This window comes from Gorilla gorilla, chromosome X, assembly GCF_029281585.2.
Source record: "Gorilla gorilla gorilla isolate KB3781 chromosome X, NHGRI_mGorGor1-v2.1_pri, whole genome shotgun sequence".
NCBI classification, from domain to species: domain Eukaryota; kingdom Metazoa; phylum Chordata; class Mammalia; order Primates; family Hominidae; genus Gorilla; species Gorilla gorilla.
The window spans coordinates 108701181-108716599 of NC_073247.2; the positions used below are offsets into that span (position 1 = coordinate 108701181).

Sequence of the window (15419 nt, forward strand, 5' to 3'; positions counted from 1 at the left end):
CTCCATGATATAAAAAGGAACAGGCTGCTTTTGAAGTCATTATATTAGCTTCGTCAGCACTATTTGGCACTATTGATCACTCCTTTATCAAAGCTCCCTCCTCCCTTGACTTCCATGATACTAAACTGTATTAGTCCATTCTCACATTGCTATAAAGAGCTACCTAAGGCTGGGTAATTTATAAAGAAAAGAGGTTTAATTGACTCACAGTTCCACAGGCTGTACAGGAAGCATGACTGGGGAGGCCTCAGGAAACGTACAATTGTGGCGGGAGGCGAAGGGGAAGCAGGAGGAAGAGAGAGAAGGGGAAGGTGCTGCACACTTGTAAACAACCAGATCTTATGAGAACTCACTGAGTATCACAAGAATAGCAAGGGGGAAGACCGCCCCCATGATCCAGTCACCTCCGATCAGGCCCCTCCTCCAACACTGAGGATTACAGTTTGCCATGAGATTTGAGTGGGGACACAAATCCAAACCATATCATAAGCTCTTCTTGTTTTTCCTTCACCTATGTTTCATTTAAATTCTCTTATTTCTATGCTTGACCCTTAAAGTTGCAGATTCCTAGAGCTTGATCCTCAGTCCTTTGGTACTTTGCTTTTCTCGTATTGATGATCGTTGGGCAATCGCATCTATCCTCACAGCTTCAATTAACTACCACTCATATGTGATGTCTTTATCTGATCTCTTCTCTTCCTCCCAACTCACAGACCCCATATGTTCAGCTGCCTCCTGACTAGATTTCAAATTCAATATTGTCCTTAAATATACTTATCTTCCTTTTAAAAAAAATCCTTCTCCCTACTCTAATCCTCTCTCCAGCCTTGACCTGCATTTCTCTTGTATTCCCAATCCTGGTTGACCTTAGTATTACCCACCAATTAGGATATAGCAGAAACATACTAGTCATCTTAGAATCTACCCTTACTCCATCTTCCATTCCATTAGTCACCAGATCCTATCAATTCTATATCCTTAATGTTATATTTCCCTTCCTCGACATGGTATCCTTCTCTCTCCACCCTCACTGCCATTTTTTAATTTCAGAACATTGTTACATCTCACTGTTTTATCCTTTCCCTATGTTCTATTCTTCATTATGGCCCCGTTTAAATTATCTTCCCCAATGTTGTCTTTCTGAAATGCTTTTCTCAGAAATGCACTTCAGAATGCTTAAAGTCCAACATTGGCTTCCCATAGTTCACTGCTTAAAGTCCAACAATGGCTTCCCACAGTCTCCAGAATTGCAGTCTAGTCCTAGCCCAAACAAAATACTTCATCTGGCTGTTGCTTTCTCTTTCGCCTCATATTCCACCACCCTTCTACATATGTTTTTAGTCTAGTCATATTGTGCTTTGTTTCCTATAGATTTTATGCTGTTTTATTCCTCTACCTTCATACCTTTATACATGACTTCCGTTGGCTTGGAAAGTACTCCACTTCTCAATTAACTCGCTCTGTACATTCACATCTTTCTTCTCTCATACTTTGACTTAAATCATCTTTGTTCCTAACTTCTGCTGGGCTAGGATAAAGAAAGACCTTGTTAATGTCAACAGAGTACTTAATAAGGTCAAGTGTGGAACAGTGTCAATAAAATTTTAAAAGTACAATTTGTCACAGATAATGGCAATATGGATAATCTGTCTGAGAATGCCCTGGAGTTGTCAATTATTGTACCCCATAGCTCTGTGAATTGTGATTAAATAGATAGATGTTTGTATAGTTTTCAAGCCTGTAAGTTAAAGTCAGTAAAAGGTTCTAGCATTTTTCCAGTAATTTTATGAAGATATTTGTGTTCGAATATTTCCCTTTCTCTGTCACTTAGGTAAACAACAACAACAAAAAAACTTAAATTTCTTTTTGTAATGCTATGTCTTATGCCAATAAAGTTGGAAATTTTTAAATGTCATTCACTTACTATATTTTAATTATTTTATTTGGGACAGTTAAGTGTTACAAATAAACCCTAGGCATATACAGATGAGCTTTGCCTTTTGAAAGTTTATCATCTGTTTTGTAATATTTCACCCTTTATACCATACCACCCCAGAATGAAGACAACAGCATCTGGTGACTAAAGAATGTAGATGATTATTGTAGAAATAAAATAAACTGTTATAGTAAAGGAAGGATCTTAATGTGGTAGAAAACTGATAATGATTCAGTGTAGTATATAATTATACATGACATAAATGATTGGATACTTTATCACATGCACAGAACTGGTAGTTTTTAACTATGTATGCTTATGTATTCATTTAATAGGATATATATGCATCTCATGTTGAAATCTTATGACATCACTGAATGAAAATGCAAATATAGAAATCAATTGTATTTACTAATTAAACATCAGAATTGTGGCCCTAGCATATGTATTAATAATGGAGAAAATTCACTGATTTTTTGTGACTTTAAAATTTTGATCCTCATGGAAGCTGTATTTGTAACAATAGATGTGGCGGACCATTTTGAAACATAGCCATTATAAAGACACTAAGCAACAGAGCAACTCTGGATAATGGACTTTGTGATATTCAATTCAAGGGCATTTGTTTTCTTTCTAAGATCAGGAGAAATGATATCAAGCAAGATTTGTGCGATATAATGTGGTAGAAAAAATCCAAGGCTAAAGGTCAAGAGAGCTGAGTTCTAGTTGTATCATTGGGGCTTATTAGTTATGTGATCTTGGGCAAATCATCCAATCTTTCTAGGTTTTCAGTTTCTTTACTTTTAAATAGCATATTGGACCAGAGTATTTTATGTTCTGTCTAGCTTTAAAATCTCATGATTATTTTCTGTCTCTGGAGTTGAATTTTTTTTTTTTTTGGAAAGCAGATTGATTTTGCATTATTAGAGGACAATAGAGTACACTCATCTCTTAAAGATTTATATACTTGGAAGTTGAGCATATGAATTTTGAAATTTTCATTATTCAGCAATGAGTTTTGTAGTTCTTTGAAGTGAAGGTTTCAGAGATTAGGCCAGATCTCTTTTTTTCTTTAAAATCTCCAGTGTAGTGCTATTCAATCAAACTTTCTCCCATGTTCTATATCCTTACTATCCAATGTGGTAGCTACTAGCCACATGTGGCTGTTGAGCACTGGAACAATGGCTAGTGAAACTGAGCAACTGAATTTTTAATTTTATTTAATTGTAATTAAATTAAACTGTGATAAGTGGCTCCCATATAGAATAGCACAGTACTGTAGAGTGTGTGTGTGCGTGTATGCATGTGTTCACATGCATATACATGCTGAGTATGGAGTAGGGTGGCAGAAGTAAAGGAGAGGAGTGGTAGACCATTATTTTGGATGATGGGATGCCATTTATACTTTACTGCTCAGGATGTACATGAAGTGGAATTTAACCCACTCCAAGAACCATTTTCTACTTTTGCTTTTTTTCTGCATTACATTATATATTATGATAGTCACTATGTGTACTAGACAACATATTGTTTATATTATTGTATGTTTTTCTAATTAACCTATAGTTTTAAAGCTACATATCCCCAGTATATTAAGCATGTTGCACCAGTTAAATTTTATCATCTTACCCATCCTTAAAATCTTTTGTTGCGAGAATCTATAAATGGAGTTTATGAGACCTTTGGAATGTGCTGGAAATTATATTTGTAGTAAAATGATATCATTTATAGTCATGAGTTTCCTCCTTGCTGTGTGGCCTTATATAAGTTATTCTATCTGTTTTGAGCCTCCGCTTCATCATCTGTAAAATAAGGATAACAGTAATACTAATCTTGTGTGGTTTTTATGAAGATGAGATTAGATGGTGAATTATATAAAGGACCTAATACATTGTCTAATAACTAATAATAATAATGATGATAATAGTTTGGGATTTTGTATTTAGCTATGAATTAAGGATACACACAGTGGGTTTGTCATGTTTATAATTAAGTAGTAATATATTCTTCCCTTTAAGCTAATTTAAATTTAAATTTGTATTTGTAAATAGTGACAATTATTTCATTTTTGTATTTGAGATATCGTTTCTGTTCTCTGAAAAGGGCAGCACTTGTGTAACGGCATAAAGGAATAGCAAAAATTTAGATGACCTTTTTGTTTTCCACATTCATATTACAATATACATATTTCTGTAAAAGAATATTATTTTATCAGCTTATGCTGGAAAATGACATGATAGCATGTTTATTCATCTGTTATTTGTAATTAATTAACTATCTATTAGAATATGATATATAATAAATGGTACATTGTTAAGCCAGTACCTTTACCATTTTAAAACTGACTTCACATTATCTCCTAATTATTATGTACTATAGTCAATGGATGGAACGTCTTTCTTTTCATATTAAACTATATGTTCATACATTGTATGTAAAGTGAGTATTTAATATATTGAAACATTATTAAAGTTATATTGATACATTCATTAATTTTATTGACTTTTATTATCTTTATTGTCTCCTGATCCGAATACTTTTATTTGTATAAAGATACAATTGCAGGACTCATTAACTTGTTTCTTACAGAAATGTTCTCTTTACTTGTAGGGTATTAATACAAGCCATTAAGCTGAATTTCTTCTGGCAAAAACAATCCTAACAGATGGCAACTTTTCTCTCTATTAATTTTGGATTGGACATGCACTTTGGCTTGTTTGGTCATGTCATAGTTGTAACATAACAAGAGTCATTCAAGCAAATACAATGATAATATAGCTGTGGACATGTACAGTATGCAAATTTATAGCCTAGCCTATCAAATCTATATAAAGATTTACATGATTTCCTATTGTAAATAGGAAGGCTAAATAATCCATTAAAGCATAAGCTTCATACTAACTTATCTGGTATGTCTTTAAAGGTAATGCCAAATGTATGGCAAATATTTAGTCAGTTGTCTCAGTGTTTTATCTTGATACTTGAATGTTCATAGAAATTAGACTATATTGTTGTATCATTCAGATATCTGGTCATGTTAGAAACAACCTTAATCAGCCCTTTTAAAGCATGTAACTTTTGATTTTTGAACATAGATGTGAGGCAGATAGGCTAATCTCCCAAAAAGCAACTTAAATATATAAGATACAGATTCAAAAGTAAAGCATACCTTTTAATCTCTTCTCCCTATTTTGGAAATAATAACTCTTATCATAATCTGTAAATGTCAAGTCAAAATACATTTGAAATATTTGTCTTTCGGTAATATATTTTTCCCATGCTAACTATTAATTTATTTGTGTCTGCTTCTATAAATACTTAGTATCTTTATATAATATGTTTTTTTCCGAGGATTCCCCTTGTAGTTTGCCCTTTGAGCACTCTTCTACTCATTGCATTCTTTAAAAATAAAAAAATAATAAATTTAAATGGCATCTTTTCAGTTAAACAATTAGCCAGTTACCTTAGATTTGAGCAGCATTTTCCAAAAATGCTAGTTAGGAATAATTTATGGAATACCTGGCACTTAGCATTTTGTTGATTCCCTTCTAGATTAAAATTACCAGCAAATAAGTTCCTTTTTATAATAGGGAATCTCAAAATCAGAAGGTAAGAAAAGCAAAACTCATTTTTCAGTATCAATATATTTAATCAAATACTTTACTTGAAAACAAGCTCTTACATATGCTTTATTATGAAATGCGCATTAGTATTAGTCTCCCAGTGCCTTCTAATGGATCTTAATTCACTTCCATTATTTTTTCATACCTAGTAAGTTAATTCATCTTAATTACATATTTTAATACGTTATATATTTTGTACAAATCATCCCATTAAGAGGATGGAGAGAGTTTAAATCAATGTAATTATCTAAGTTATCACTGTTCCCTGTTTAATATTAGGGTACTTTTATAACTTTGATTTATTTTAGAAGTGTTTATAACCCCGTAGAATTGAGGCCAAGTGTACTGTGAGGACCACCGGACATGAAAGATATATTTTGTGATCTTTTCAAAGGGCTCTATCTGCCCACTTTTGCAATTTGGGTTTTTCAGAGGGAGTTTAATATTTCTTCATATTATTTTTAAAAGCATAACATACTTGGTCATCACATCTTTGTTAGAATTATTTTGGACATTATACACTTTGTCGTTAATTTTATTGTTTATAATTAAAGTCATAATCATTATACTTCTAGAAATATTTGCATTTCTTATTTTATCATTATGTGTATATGCCTTTAGTGAATATATTATCTTAATGCATTATTTCATTAATTTAATGTGTTTTTTTAAAACAAAATTTGCTTTCTAATTGCAGGTGGCCTGCATGCAGTTTATAAATGCCCTTGTCACTTCTCCTTATGAGCTTGATTTTCGAATACATTTAAGGAATGAATTCCTCCGTTCAGGACTAAAAACAATGTTACCAGTAAGTTGAATGTATACATTTATTATGCTGATGAATTTTAATATTTTTTTCACTTTCACAAAAGTACTTGAAGCACAGTAAATAAATGTGCTTTGCTATTTTGTTTTGTAAAGCATTAGACATTTTGTAAGCTTTTTTGTATTCCAGTAATAGCATTCTCTACATACAAATGATGATTCAGAATTCAGCTAATAATGTGCCCAGAAGCGATGTGTTTTTGTTTTTTGTTGTTTCCCTCAAGTCAAAAGGGACTTCTTTTCTTTGAATTTTGAATATTGAAAACATGAGACTTTTTTTTGGAGTTTCAATTTTCATTTAAAATTTTCTGCTTTCCTCTTTGATAACTTAGATTGATTTCATTGGTATTCAGGATAAGCATGCATAGAGTTTTGATTAGCATATGCTAGACACATTGCTTAAGAATGTTACTCTTGTTACAAGGCTATAGGAACTTTTCAAATCAAAAACAATTTGTTTCTTAAATTGAATGTGAATATTTGCTGTAATTATGATAGTGTTAAAAACATTTTTGGAATTATTTTGTATGCTGAATCTGAAATAAATGAGCACACTTATTTTTATAAATACAAATACAACTACTGTGGTTTTATATTTTATTAAGTATATTAACTGAAGAGTGACTATTGCAGACTATGGCATTGTTCAAGACAAGTAAAATTCTGCTAGTGTCTTTAAGCTACTCAGAATATACCTGAGAGACAAGAAGTAAAAGTAAGGAAGTGAGAAAAAAGCACTGAGGAGAGAAAAAAACAACAACAACAAATGTCATTGAATGTGCATGTGCGTGCGTGTGTGTGTGTGCCTATGTGTATGACCTAGTCTACCAGAAATACCCAAATTGGGGACATTTCCTGGTGAGGAATCAATATGTAGCATAAATTTGTAACATATGGTGGGATACTTTTAACTGAAACTAGTTGAAACCCATCATAATAAGTTGTGTGATTGGACCTGTTAAATCCATTTTAATAAGATGTATGATTGGGTCCACCTGGTTTTGGAAATTTCTATGTCAATCCCACCTGAAGCAGTTCTTTCATTCTTGACACTTAAAACCAAGGCATTGGATGCAGAGAATCAAAGCAACATTTTAAGTGACCCATCTAGAGATTCACTGTGCAGTTAACTTAGGCATATTCACCAATTATAGTTAGTGTGACATATGATTATTCTTGTTTTTTTTTTTCACTAATTTTCTTTTCATCCAAAGCCTGTAGCCTTGGATAGCTAAAGATAATCTTATGGTCTTGATTATAGTTTGCTTTTGAATTTCCTTCTTGTTGGTTTCCATGCTTGTTTTTACTGGGCTGGTTCTCTGTTTGTAGTAGCATCTTTGAAGACTTGCTGGCTGCAAGGGCTCTGTAGCATCCTCTACTCGTTTATTAATATGCCATGTTTTCTGCCATAGTTGTTGCTCTTACTTTTCTCTCTTTCATTCCCCTCTATTTATAATGGAACATTCACTTTCTGCTTTATACTACTGAATGGCTAGTCAAGAGAACTGTGACTCTCATTTTAATTTATTTTAGTCCTCATTTTTCAGAAAAGGTATGGTATTGTAGCTCTTGTCCTTAACCTTTTGCACTTTTGTCTGGGTATATTAATCTCTGCTGGGCTCAGTAGCCTCATGTTATTCATTTGGTTATACAGACAGCTAAGATTATGTGTCCGTGTTTCTAAGCTACACTTTTCCATTGGCCATATAGCCCTATATAAAACTTTTTGTGGTACTGTGTGCTTCTTAATTTATATATTCTTTTTTAAAATTAAAAATAATTTTTAATTATGGATATAAAATAGTACATATTTGTGTGGTAAAATTTATATTTTGATACAAGAACATGGTGTGTAATGATCAAATCAGGGTAATTGGGATATCCATCACTTCAAGCATTCATCATTTCTTTGTGTTGGGAATATTCTAATCCTACCCTTATAGTTATTTTGTAATACAAATAATTATGAACTATAGTCACTCTATTGTGCTACTGAACACTAGATCTTATTACTTCTATCAAACTGTATTTTTGTATCCATTAACCATACCCTATTTTCCCCCACACCCTACTACCCTTTCTAACCTCTGGTATTCTTAATATATACTTCCAATTAGACTTTTCTTTATCACATCTCTTCAGTATGCCCTGCTTCTCAGATCTCAGTGATTCTTCAGCAAGATAAAAGTGGGAAGAGAAAGTTTTGGAATAGAACCTACAAGAATTCTCAGAATTTTTTTTTCCTCTCTAAGACAGTAGAGCTAAATATGATTAAATATGACTCTGATTCTCAACTAAGAGGTTGGGCGCGTCCCCCTAAAATCTTACTGTATTGAGGATAGGGCAGACATATTTGGTTGGGAAAAAAAAAATCCTCCCCAGGTATTTCTTTTCCTTTTCCTTTTCCTTTCCATTTCCCTTTTTCTTTTTTTCTCTTTTTCTTTTTCCTTTTCCGTTTTCTTTTTCTTCTTTTCTTTTCTTTCTTTTTTGAGACAGGGTCTTGCTCCGTCACTCAGGCTAGAGTGCAGTGGCACAATCACAGCTCGCTGCAGCCTCAATCTCCTGTGCTCAAGCAATCCTTCCACCGCAGCCTCTCAAGTAGCTGGGAATACAGGTGTGCCACCACACCCAGCTAATTTTTGTGTGTATATATGTATATATATATGTGTGTGTGTGTATGTATATATATTTATATATTTTATATGTTTATATATTTTTTATTTTATATTTATTTTTGAGACAGAGTCTTGCTCTGTCGCCAGGCTGGAGTGCAGTGGCGCGATCTTGGCTCACTGCAACCTCCGCCTCCCGGGCTCAAGCGATTCTTGTGCCTCAACCTCCTGAGTAGTTGGGACTACAGGTGCGTGCCATCATGCCCGGCTAATTTTTTTTTTTTTTTTTTTTGCATTTTTAGTAGAGATGGGGTTTCACCATATTGGCCAGGATGGTCTCCATCTCCTGACCTCGTGATCCCGCCCGCCTCGGCCTCCCAAACTGCTGGAATTACAGGTGTGAGCCACTGCGCCTGGCCTAATTTTTACATTTTTTATAGAGATAGGGTTTCGCCATGTTGGCCAGGTTGGTCTTGAACTCCTGGCCTCAAATGATCCACCCCAGCCTCCTAAAGTGCTGGGATCACATATACAAGAGTAGAATCATTATTCAGGCAGATAGACCTTGAGAAGATTAGCGATCATATATTTAGAACCGTAGATTTCACTACTATTGTTTTAGTTTATCACAACTTGGGAGCAGGACAGAATGGTCATGGGTTAACATATACTACATACCTCGCATGTCAACTACTCTCTAACCTACTAATGAACTAAATATTTAAATTTAAACCACTGGAATTTATAGTAACATTACATATCCTTTACATATGCAGTGAAGCTTAATAATATGGTCATAGATTGTCTTTAAAATCATTACTTTTTTTCTATTTATTCCTTTTTTTATATCCGGTTCTAACAAGAATTCCCTAATATTCTAGAATACAGTATATTCAAAGCAGCAAATTAGATGTGACTAGGGCTAATATTAATTGTTGGTACATGGATGAAAAATTATATGTATCTAGAACCAGTATGAGTTGGGAAAAACTAGTTCTTAGTATTTCAGTAATCCTTGAGATCAACACTGTAGTAGAGTGAAACTTTTTTTCATAATAATTATCAGAATCTTCAAGACAACGAATTTTTTAATTATATTCTTTAAAAATTTATTTTCAAGGTTCCTCTCATCCCTATGGTTAAATTTTGATGTTGAAAAATAGTTTGTATTTCATTTATATGGAAATTTCATGTCTGATAAATTTGCTTTAGTAATTTAGAATAAATGAGTTGTTACAAACTCTACAGTGAATTTTAAAATAGGATTTTTTCTGTACTTAATTTACATTGATTTCTTCTGAAATTTTCCCCATTTGCCTTTTATTTAGTTAAATAAGTTAAGAAAATATTAGTTAAATCAGATAAGCGAAGGAAAAACATAGTAAGAAATGGTGTTGGTAGGCAGTGGGCATGCTTTTATCTCTTTAAAAGTCTGAGAAACTCTTTCTTGTTTTAAAGACTCAATTTTGGTTGTTTGACTGTTAATCAGCAGTGTACTGGCAATGGACTTTGATTTCCTTTGAAGTGCACTATGTTATAGAAAATTACATATTTCAGGAATTCTGCAAAAAATAATTTTAGATCTATACCGCATGTCTTTTTAAAAAGTAACAAGCATAGAGTGTTTCACATAATTAATAACAATGTGTTTCAGTAACTTTGTGATAGTTCACGTTTTAAAATATAAAACTTCAGTGATAGATTTCCATTTACTTTTATAGGATACCCATCTTATTATTTGTACTATGTAAAAATTTTTATTCAGTAAATGATTATTTTATCAAGAATTTATGAATATTTCAAGGCTTGACATTTGGCTGAAAGGAAGTTTCATAAATATAAACATATATGTGTATGTATATATGAATATATATTTACAGTAAGTTCTTAGTTAATGTCATTGATAGGATCTTGCGAACTGCACCTTGAAGCAAAACCATATACAGTAGGTCCTTGAATAATGTCCTTTCATTATAACATTGATGAGAAAAGAAAATTGGTTTTGCTATACGTATTTTGCTTCAAGTTGCAGTTTCCAAGAACTACTGAGGACATTAAATGAGGACTGACTTTGATAGGTCTGGAGCATTATTAATAAAGAATATTTATAAAATACTGCATTTACACATGTCTAAATTTTATATTGTGCTATATGTGCTCATATACTACGTATATTGTATAAATAATGTCTGGACCTAATTAAGAACTAAATTGCACATTTAACCAGTTATTTTCACTGAAAGTATTTTAATTATGCTGACTGATTTTCATGTTTTGTAACGTTCTATGCTAATTAAATGGCAGTACTTAAATTTTTCTGTTTTTCTGAAATACTTGAAAGTGTTTAAGTTTTATGATGAATTTCTGAGAGAGAATATGTGGTGACAAGAATAAGACATACTGTGAAATGTGTAACAGGTTGTTTCTGCAGTGACCAGTGTATTGGGTTTGTCTGGCTTATGTAATTTTCTAAATAGAGTTCAGAAATCACCTGATAATATGACCCAGCAATGTTAGATAATTTTGCATTCTAATGAATTTCTTCATTCCATTTCAAACTGGAAAACTAGAGCTAAAGCAAGTTATTACTAAAAATGAAACCAAATATAAATACATTTACTTGTTATGTTTTATATGAAATTGCGTAGAAACAATAATTATTTTCATATGCTCTGCAGGTAAATTTTCAATAAATTATTATGTATGTGAGTGTTAGGAAAAAAAGCATCTAGAAATTGCTGAAATTTGTTTGGCTTCAGTAATAGCCATTACATCTCTATAATAGTTCTATTGAATAAAGATAGAAACAAGAAATGTATCCCATTTTGTTTTATCGACCTAATTTGAAGTACACCATGCTTGCATTTCCTTTTAGAGTTCAAGCTCAGCTCTGAAAATCCTAGTCCCACTTTCGGTATCACCCTTGAGCATCCACAGTTGTGATTATCGATTTGGGTTTTGAAAGCTGCAACTTAATGGACACATATTAAAAGATATTCCAGGTGATATATATTGAGCCCAACAATCTCTAGTGTGGCATGCTTCTAAATTTTTTATACTATTATTATGAAAATTATCAGAGGTTTGTAATGCATGTGCTTATAATGTATTACAAAAACATAACTTTTATGCCCAAGTTGGTATTTTGTGATTTAGCTAAGCAAAAATATAAGGTGGGGGAGGAGGTTAGATGTACAGCTTAATAAAAAGTCCAAACGCCTTTTTGCTTTAAAATCACAAAATATCTTTTAAAATAAATGTGTTTATACATCTTTTCAAGCCATACTTGGGACTGTTGTGCTTGAATATATCCTTGCATTTGTTCTTCATTAATACAATTGATCTGTATTTGCATTTTTTGCCAGAGGCATATGTGAATGTTCTGACTGCATGAGTTCTTTTGCAATCTTTGATTAGTGTGTTTAGTCAAAACGACAGCATTTAATTTGGGTTGTTAGCAATTAGTTTTTTTCTGTTGTAGAACTGATCGTTAATTTTTTAATGTGAATAATCAAAATGTAGGGCATGGAAAAAATGAAGTGAATGCAATGAGGTCCTTTTATTTTGAAACAGAAAAATTTAGCTACAATTACTTTCAGAAAACCAAGTGCCCGCATAAATATTTAAAATTGCTTCTGTGTTTATAAATGAATAATTGTGTTCTGCCCTTTATTACCTAAATATGCCGTTGTCAAACTGTTATTCATGTGTTAAATTTTATGTTTATATATTAGGATCTAAAAGAAAAAGAGAATGATGAGCTTGATATTCAGTTGAAAGTATTTGATGAAAACAAAGAAGACGACCTAACTGAATTATCACACCGTCTCAATGACATTCGAGCAGAAATGGAATATCCTTTGACAAACCACAAAACAATTTTGTGTGCATTGTGAGAAAGGGATTTGTGGGCGATTTTGTGGACCATTATTAGAGTTCTTGTCTGCCCTCCCAATTTATATCCATTTATTTATATTAGAACCTTACTATGATGCTGTCCTTGAGATTCATGTTGAGGAATTGTCAGGCTGTCTTGATGATTCACAGAGTGTATTGAAATCTGCACAATGGCTCACAGTATTATAGGTATACTGTACTCAGTGGTCTTGAATAAAGAATAGCATAAGGCAATATATCTTACATGTAAGGATTTTTTTGGGGAAAATTTCACTGCGTTCATATGTGACTATAGGTGAAATACTTATTCAGTTTATTAAATCAAGCTTCAGCGAGTTAGAGATATAAAGCAATTCAAATAAATGTCTTATTCTATATTCAAATATTTGTGTTTCTTAACAATAACAAAAATGTTTAGATGCAATAGAATCTGAATATAGCAAAGCTATGTGGTAGAAGCATCTGAGTCAAATACAGCTAGCATATAACCTTCCGACGGCAACAATTTTATATAAAATGATTTTAGATCTAAGAGATGGTTGTCACAGCATTGCTGGCCATTTGTTTCGCACCTGTTATGTTTCTTACTTAATGGATTCTGGTGAACCTGGGAAACATGTCAAAACCAAAGTGACCTTTGAGTTGGATTTTTTCTCAATGATGTTTTCTTCCCTTTCCTACTCCTCACCCCCACTCCCCAAAGCTGGAAGTAATATTCCCCTCCTTGAAATACCCAAAGTACCTTGTTTGTTCTATTTTATTTATGTACACTTCTGTGCCCCTGTGAGATTGAGGGCAGAAATGTTATGTTTAATCTTTTTTCCTTCAATGCATCTATGAAAGTCTTACACATAGGTATTGGATAAATGTGTGTGCAATGAATAACAGTGTTATTATTTTAAGGAATAATTTCTAGTAATTTTTATTCATCATTAGTGGTGCCAGTCTACTGTGGCTTCTATAATATTAAATGTTTTTCATATCAATTAATATCTTGCTTTACATAGATTCCTCTTATAATCAAACTTCACCATAAAACTATTTCTGGATGCATTGTGTAGCCATTTAAGGACCTCATGAGACTTTAGCACAACACTCTTATGTGGGGTCTAAGAAGTAAGCCATCGTATGCTTAATTCTACTTTGGAGGAAATGTTGACATTTCAGGTTATTTTAGGATATTGAATTACATCTTGTCTTTTATCTTTATTTTACCTTGGTTTTCCAGGTCCTCACTTTTATTATAAAAATGGATCCATTTGTGAAATCTGATTTCTAGTTTACTAAAAGCATCTAAATTTCTGCAACTCTATATCTTGTCTCTACTTTACATTTTTTATCAAATAATGAAATACAAATGAATGCAAACAATAATAATTTCAGATTTAGTAAGTATTTCATCTGGATAACATAAAACTGATTTTGTGACCTCTTAGCAGTTTACAGCATGCTCATTTGCCTTCTATCTTATGTGGCAGTGAAAATAGAGTAGTAGTGATTTGCATGAATAATATAGGTCCTCTATCACAACTACAGGGAGATCAAAAGGAAACCATTTTCACTGATGGCATTGCTGTTCCAATAGTACCAGCTATAATCTGGACTTTAAAATATGTATAACGGATCATTTAAGATTTTGACAGTCAAATGGTCTTGGACATGCTCTTGAGGTCTGTCTCTCTAGTTAAAAGATCAAAATGATGCTATAGAATCATTACCTTATGCAGATGTTTAAATACTGGATCATAGAGTTGAAGGTTTAAAAACAGTAATGGAAGCAAGATTATAAGTCGATGTTTTACAAAGTTAAACTCCTTTGTTATGAATGAGACTTCCATCAAGGATCTTTAATATTTTTCCTTTACTTTCTACTGATATGAATGAAGTCTACCATCTTCTATATAATATGCTGAAGGACACTGCTGCTGAAAATTACTTCTTATCTATTCTACAACATTTTTTGCTCATCAGAAATGATTATTATATCAGGTAAGAGGCAGTTCTGAGAGTACTATATTTATAATTTGAATTGAATATTAAAGGAAAATGAACAATGTAGTGGGGCCTAAGCAATATATGCATATGTGTGTATATATATATATATGTGTGTGTGTATATATATGTGCGTGTGTATATATATACACACACACACACACACACACACACAGAGGGTATAAGAGTTTGACTCTTTAGGTAACATTTTTTAAAAGGTGTTCATTTTTTAAATTTGGCCAGAAGAGACAGATGCACTTTTAAAAATGGGGTACTCCAGCGATAGGACTTTGGTAGCAATGAACCCAACAAATTGCACTGACCCTGCAATGAATTGTCTTTGCTAGATAGTGATATCACAGAAAAAGCACCGAAGATTCTGGGATAGAACTTTAAAGGTTTTATCTTGTGCATATTAAGTAAGGTTTTACTGTTATTTCTCTTTTTACAGTATTTATCTGCTAATAAATGTGATCTTAACATCTAAGAAAATAAAAGTGCTAATATTTCAGTTTTATGTCTAGTAGTGTCATC

At 32.5% G+C, this 15419-nt stretch overlaps 1 protein-coding gene across 6 annotated transcripts in view; it reads left to right on the top strand.

The window, feature by feature from the left end:
* DIAPH2 (diaphanous related formin 2) overlaps positions 1–15419 on the top strand; it is a 914723-nt gene that overhangs the window by 238918 nt on the left and 660386 nt on the right. For all 6 annotated transcript variants that reach the window (XM_063703105.1, XM_063703103.1, XM_063703104.1 and 3 more), the window contains 3 exons: positions 6257–6367; positions 12731–12849; positions 14766–14882. In XM_063703105.1, the coding sequence (XP_063559175.1) occupies positions 6257–6367; positions 12731–12849; positions 14766–14882 (347 nt within the window). The remainder of the gene's footprint in view (positions 1–6256; positions 6368–12730; positions 12850–14765; positions 14883–15419) is intronic.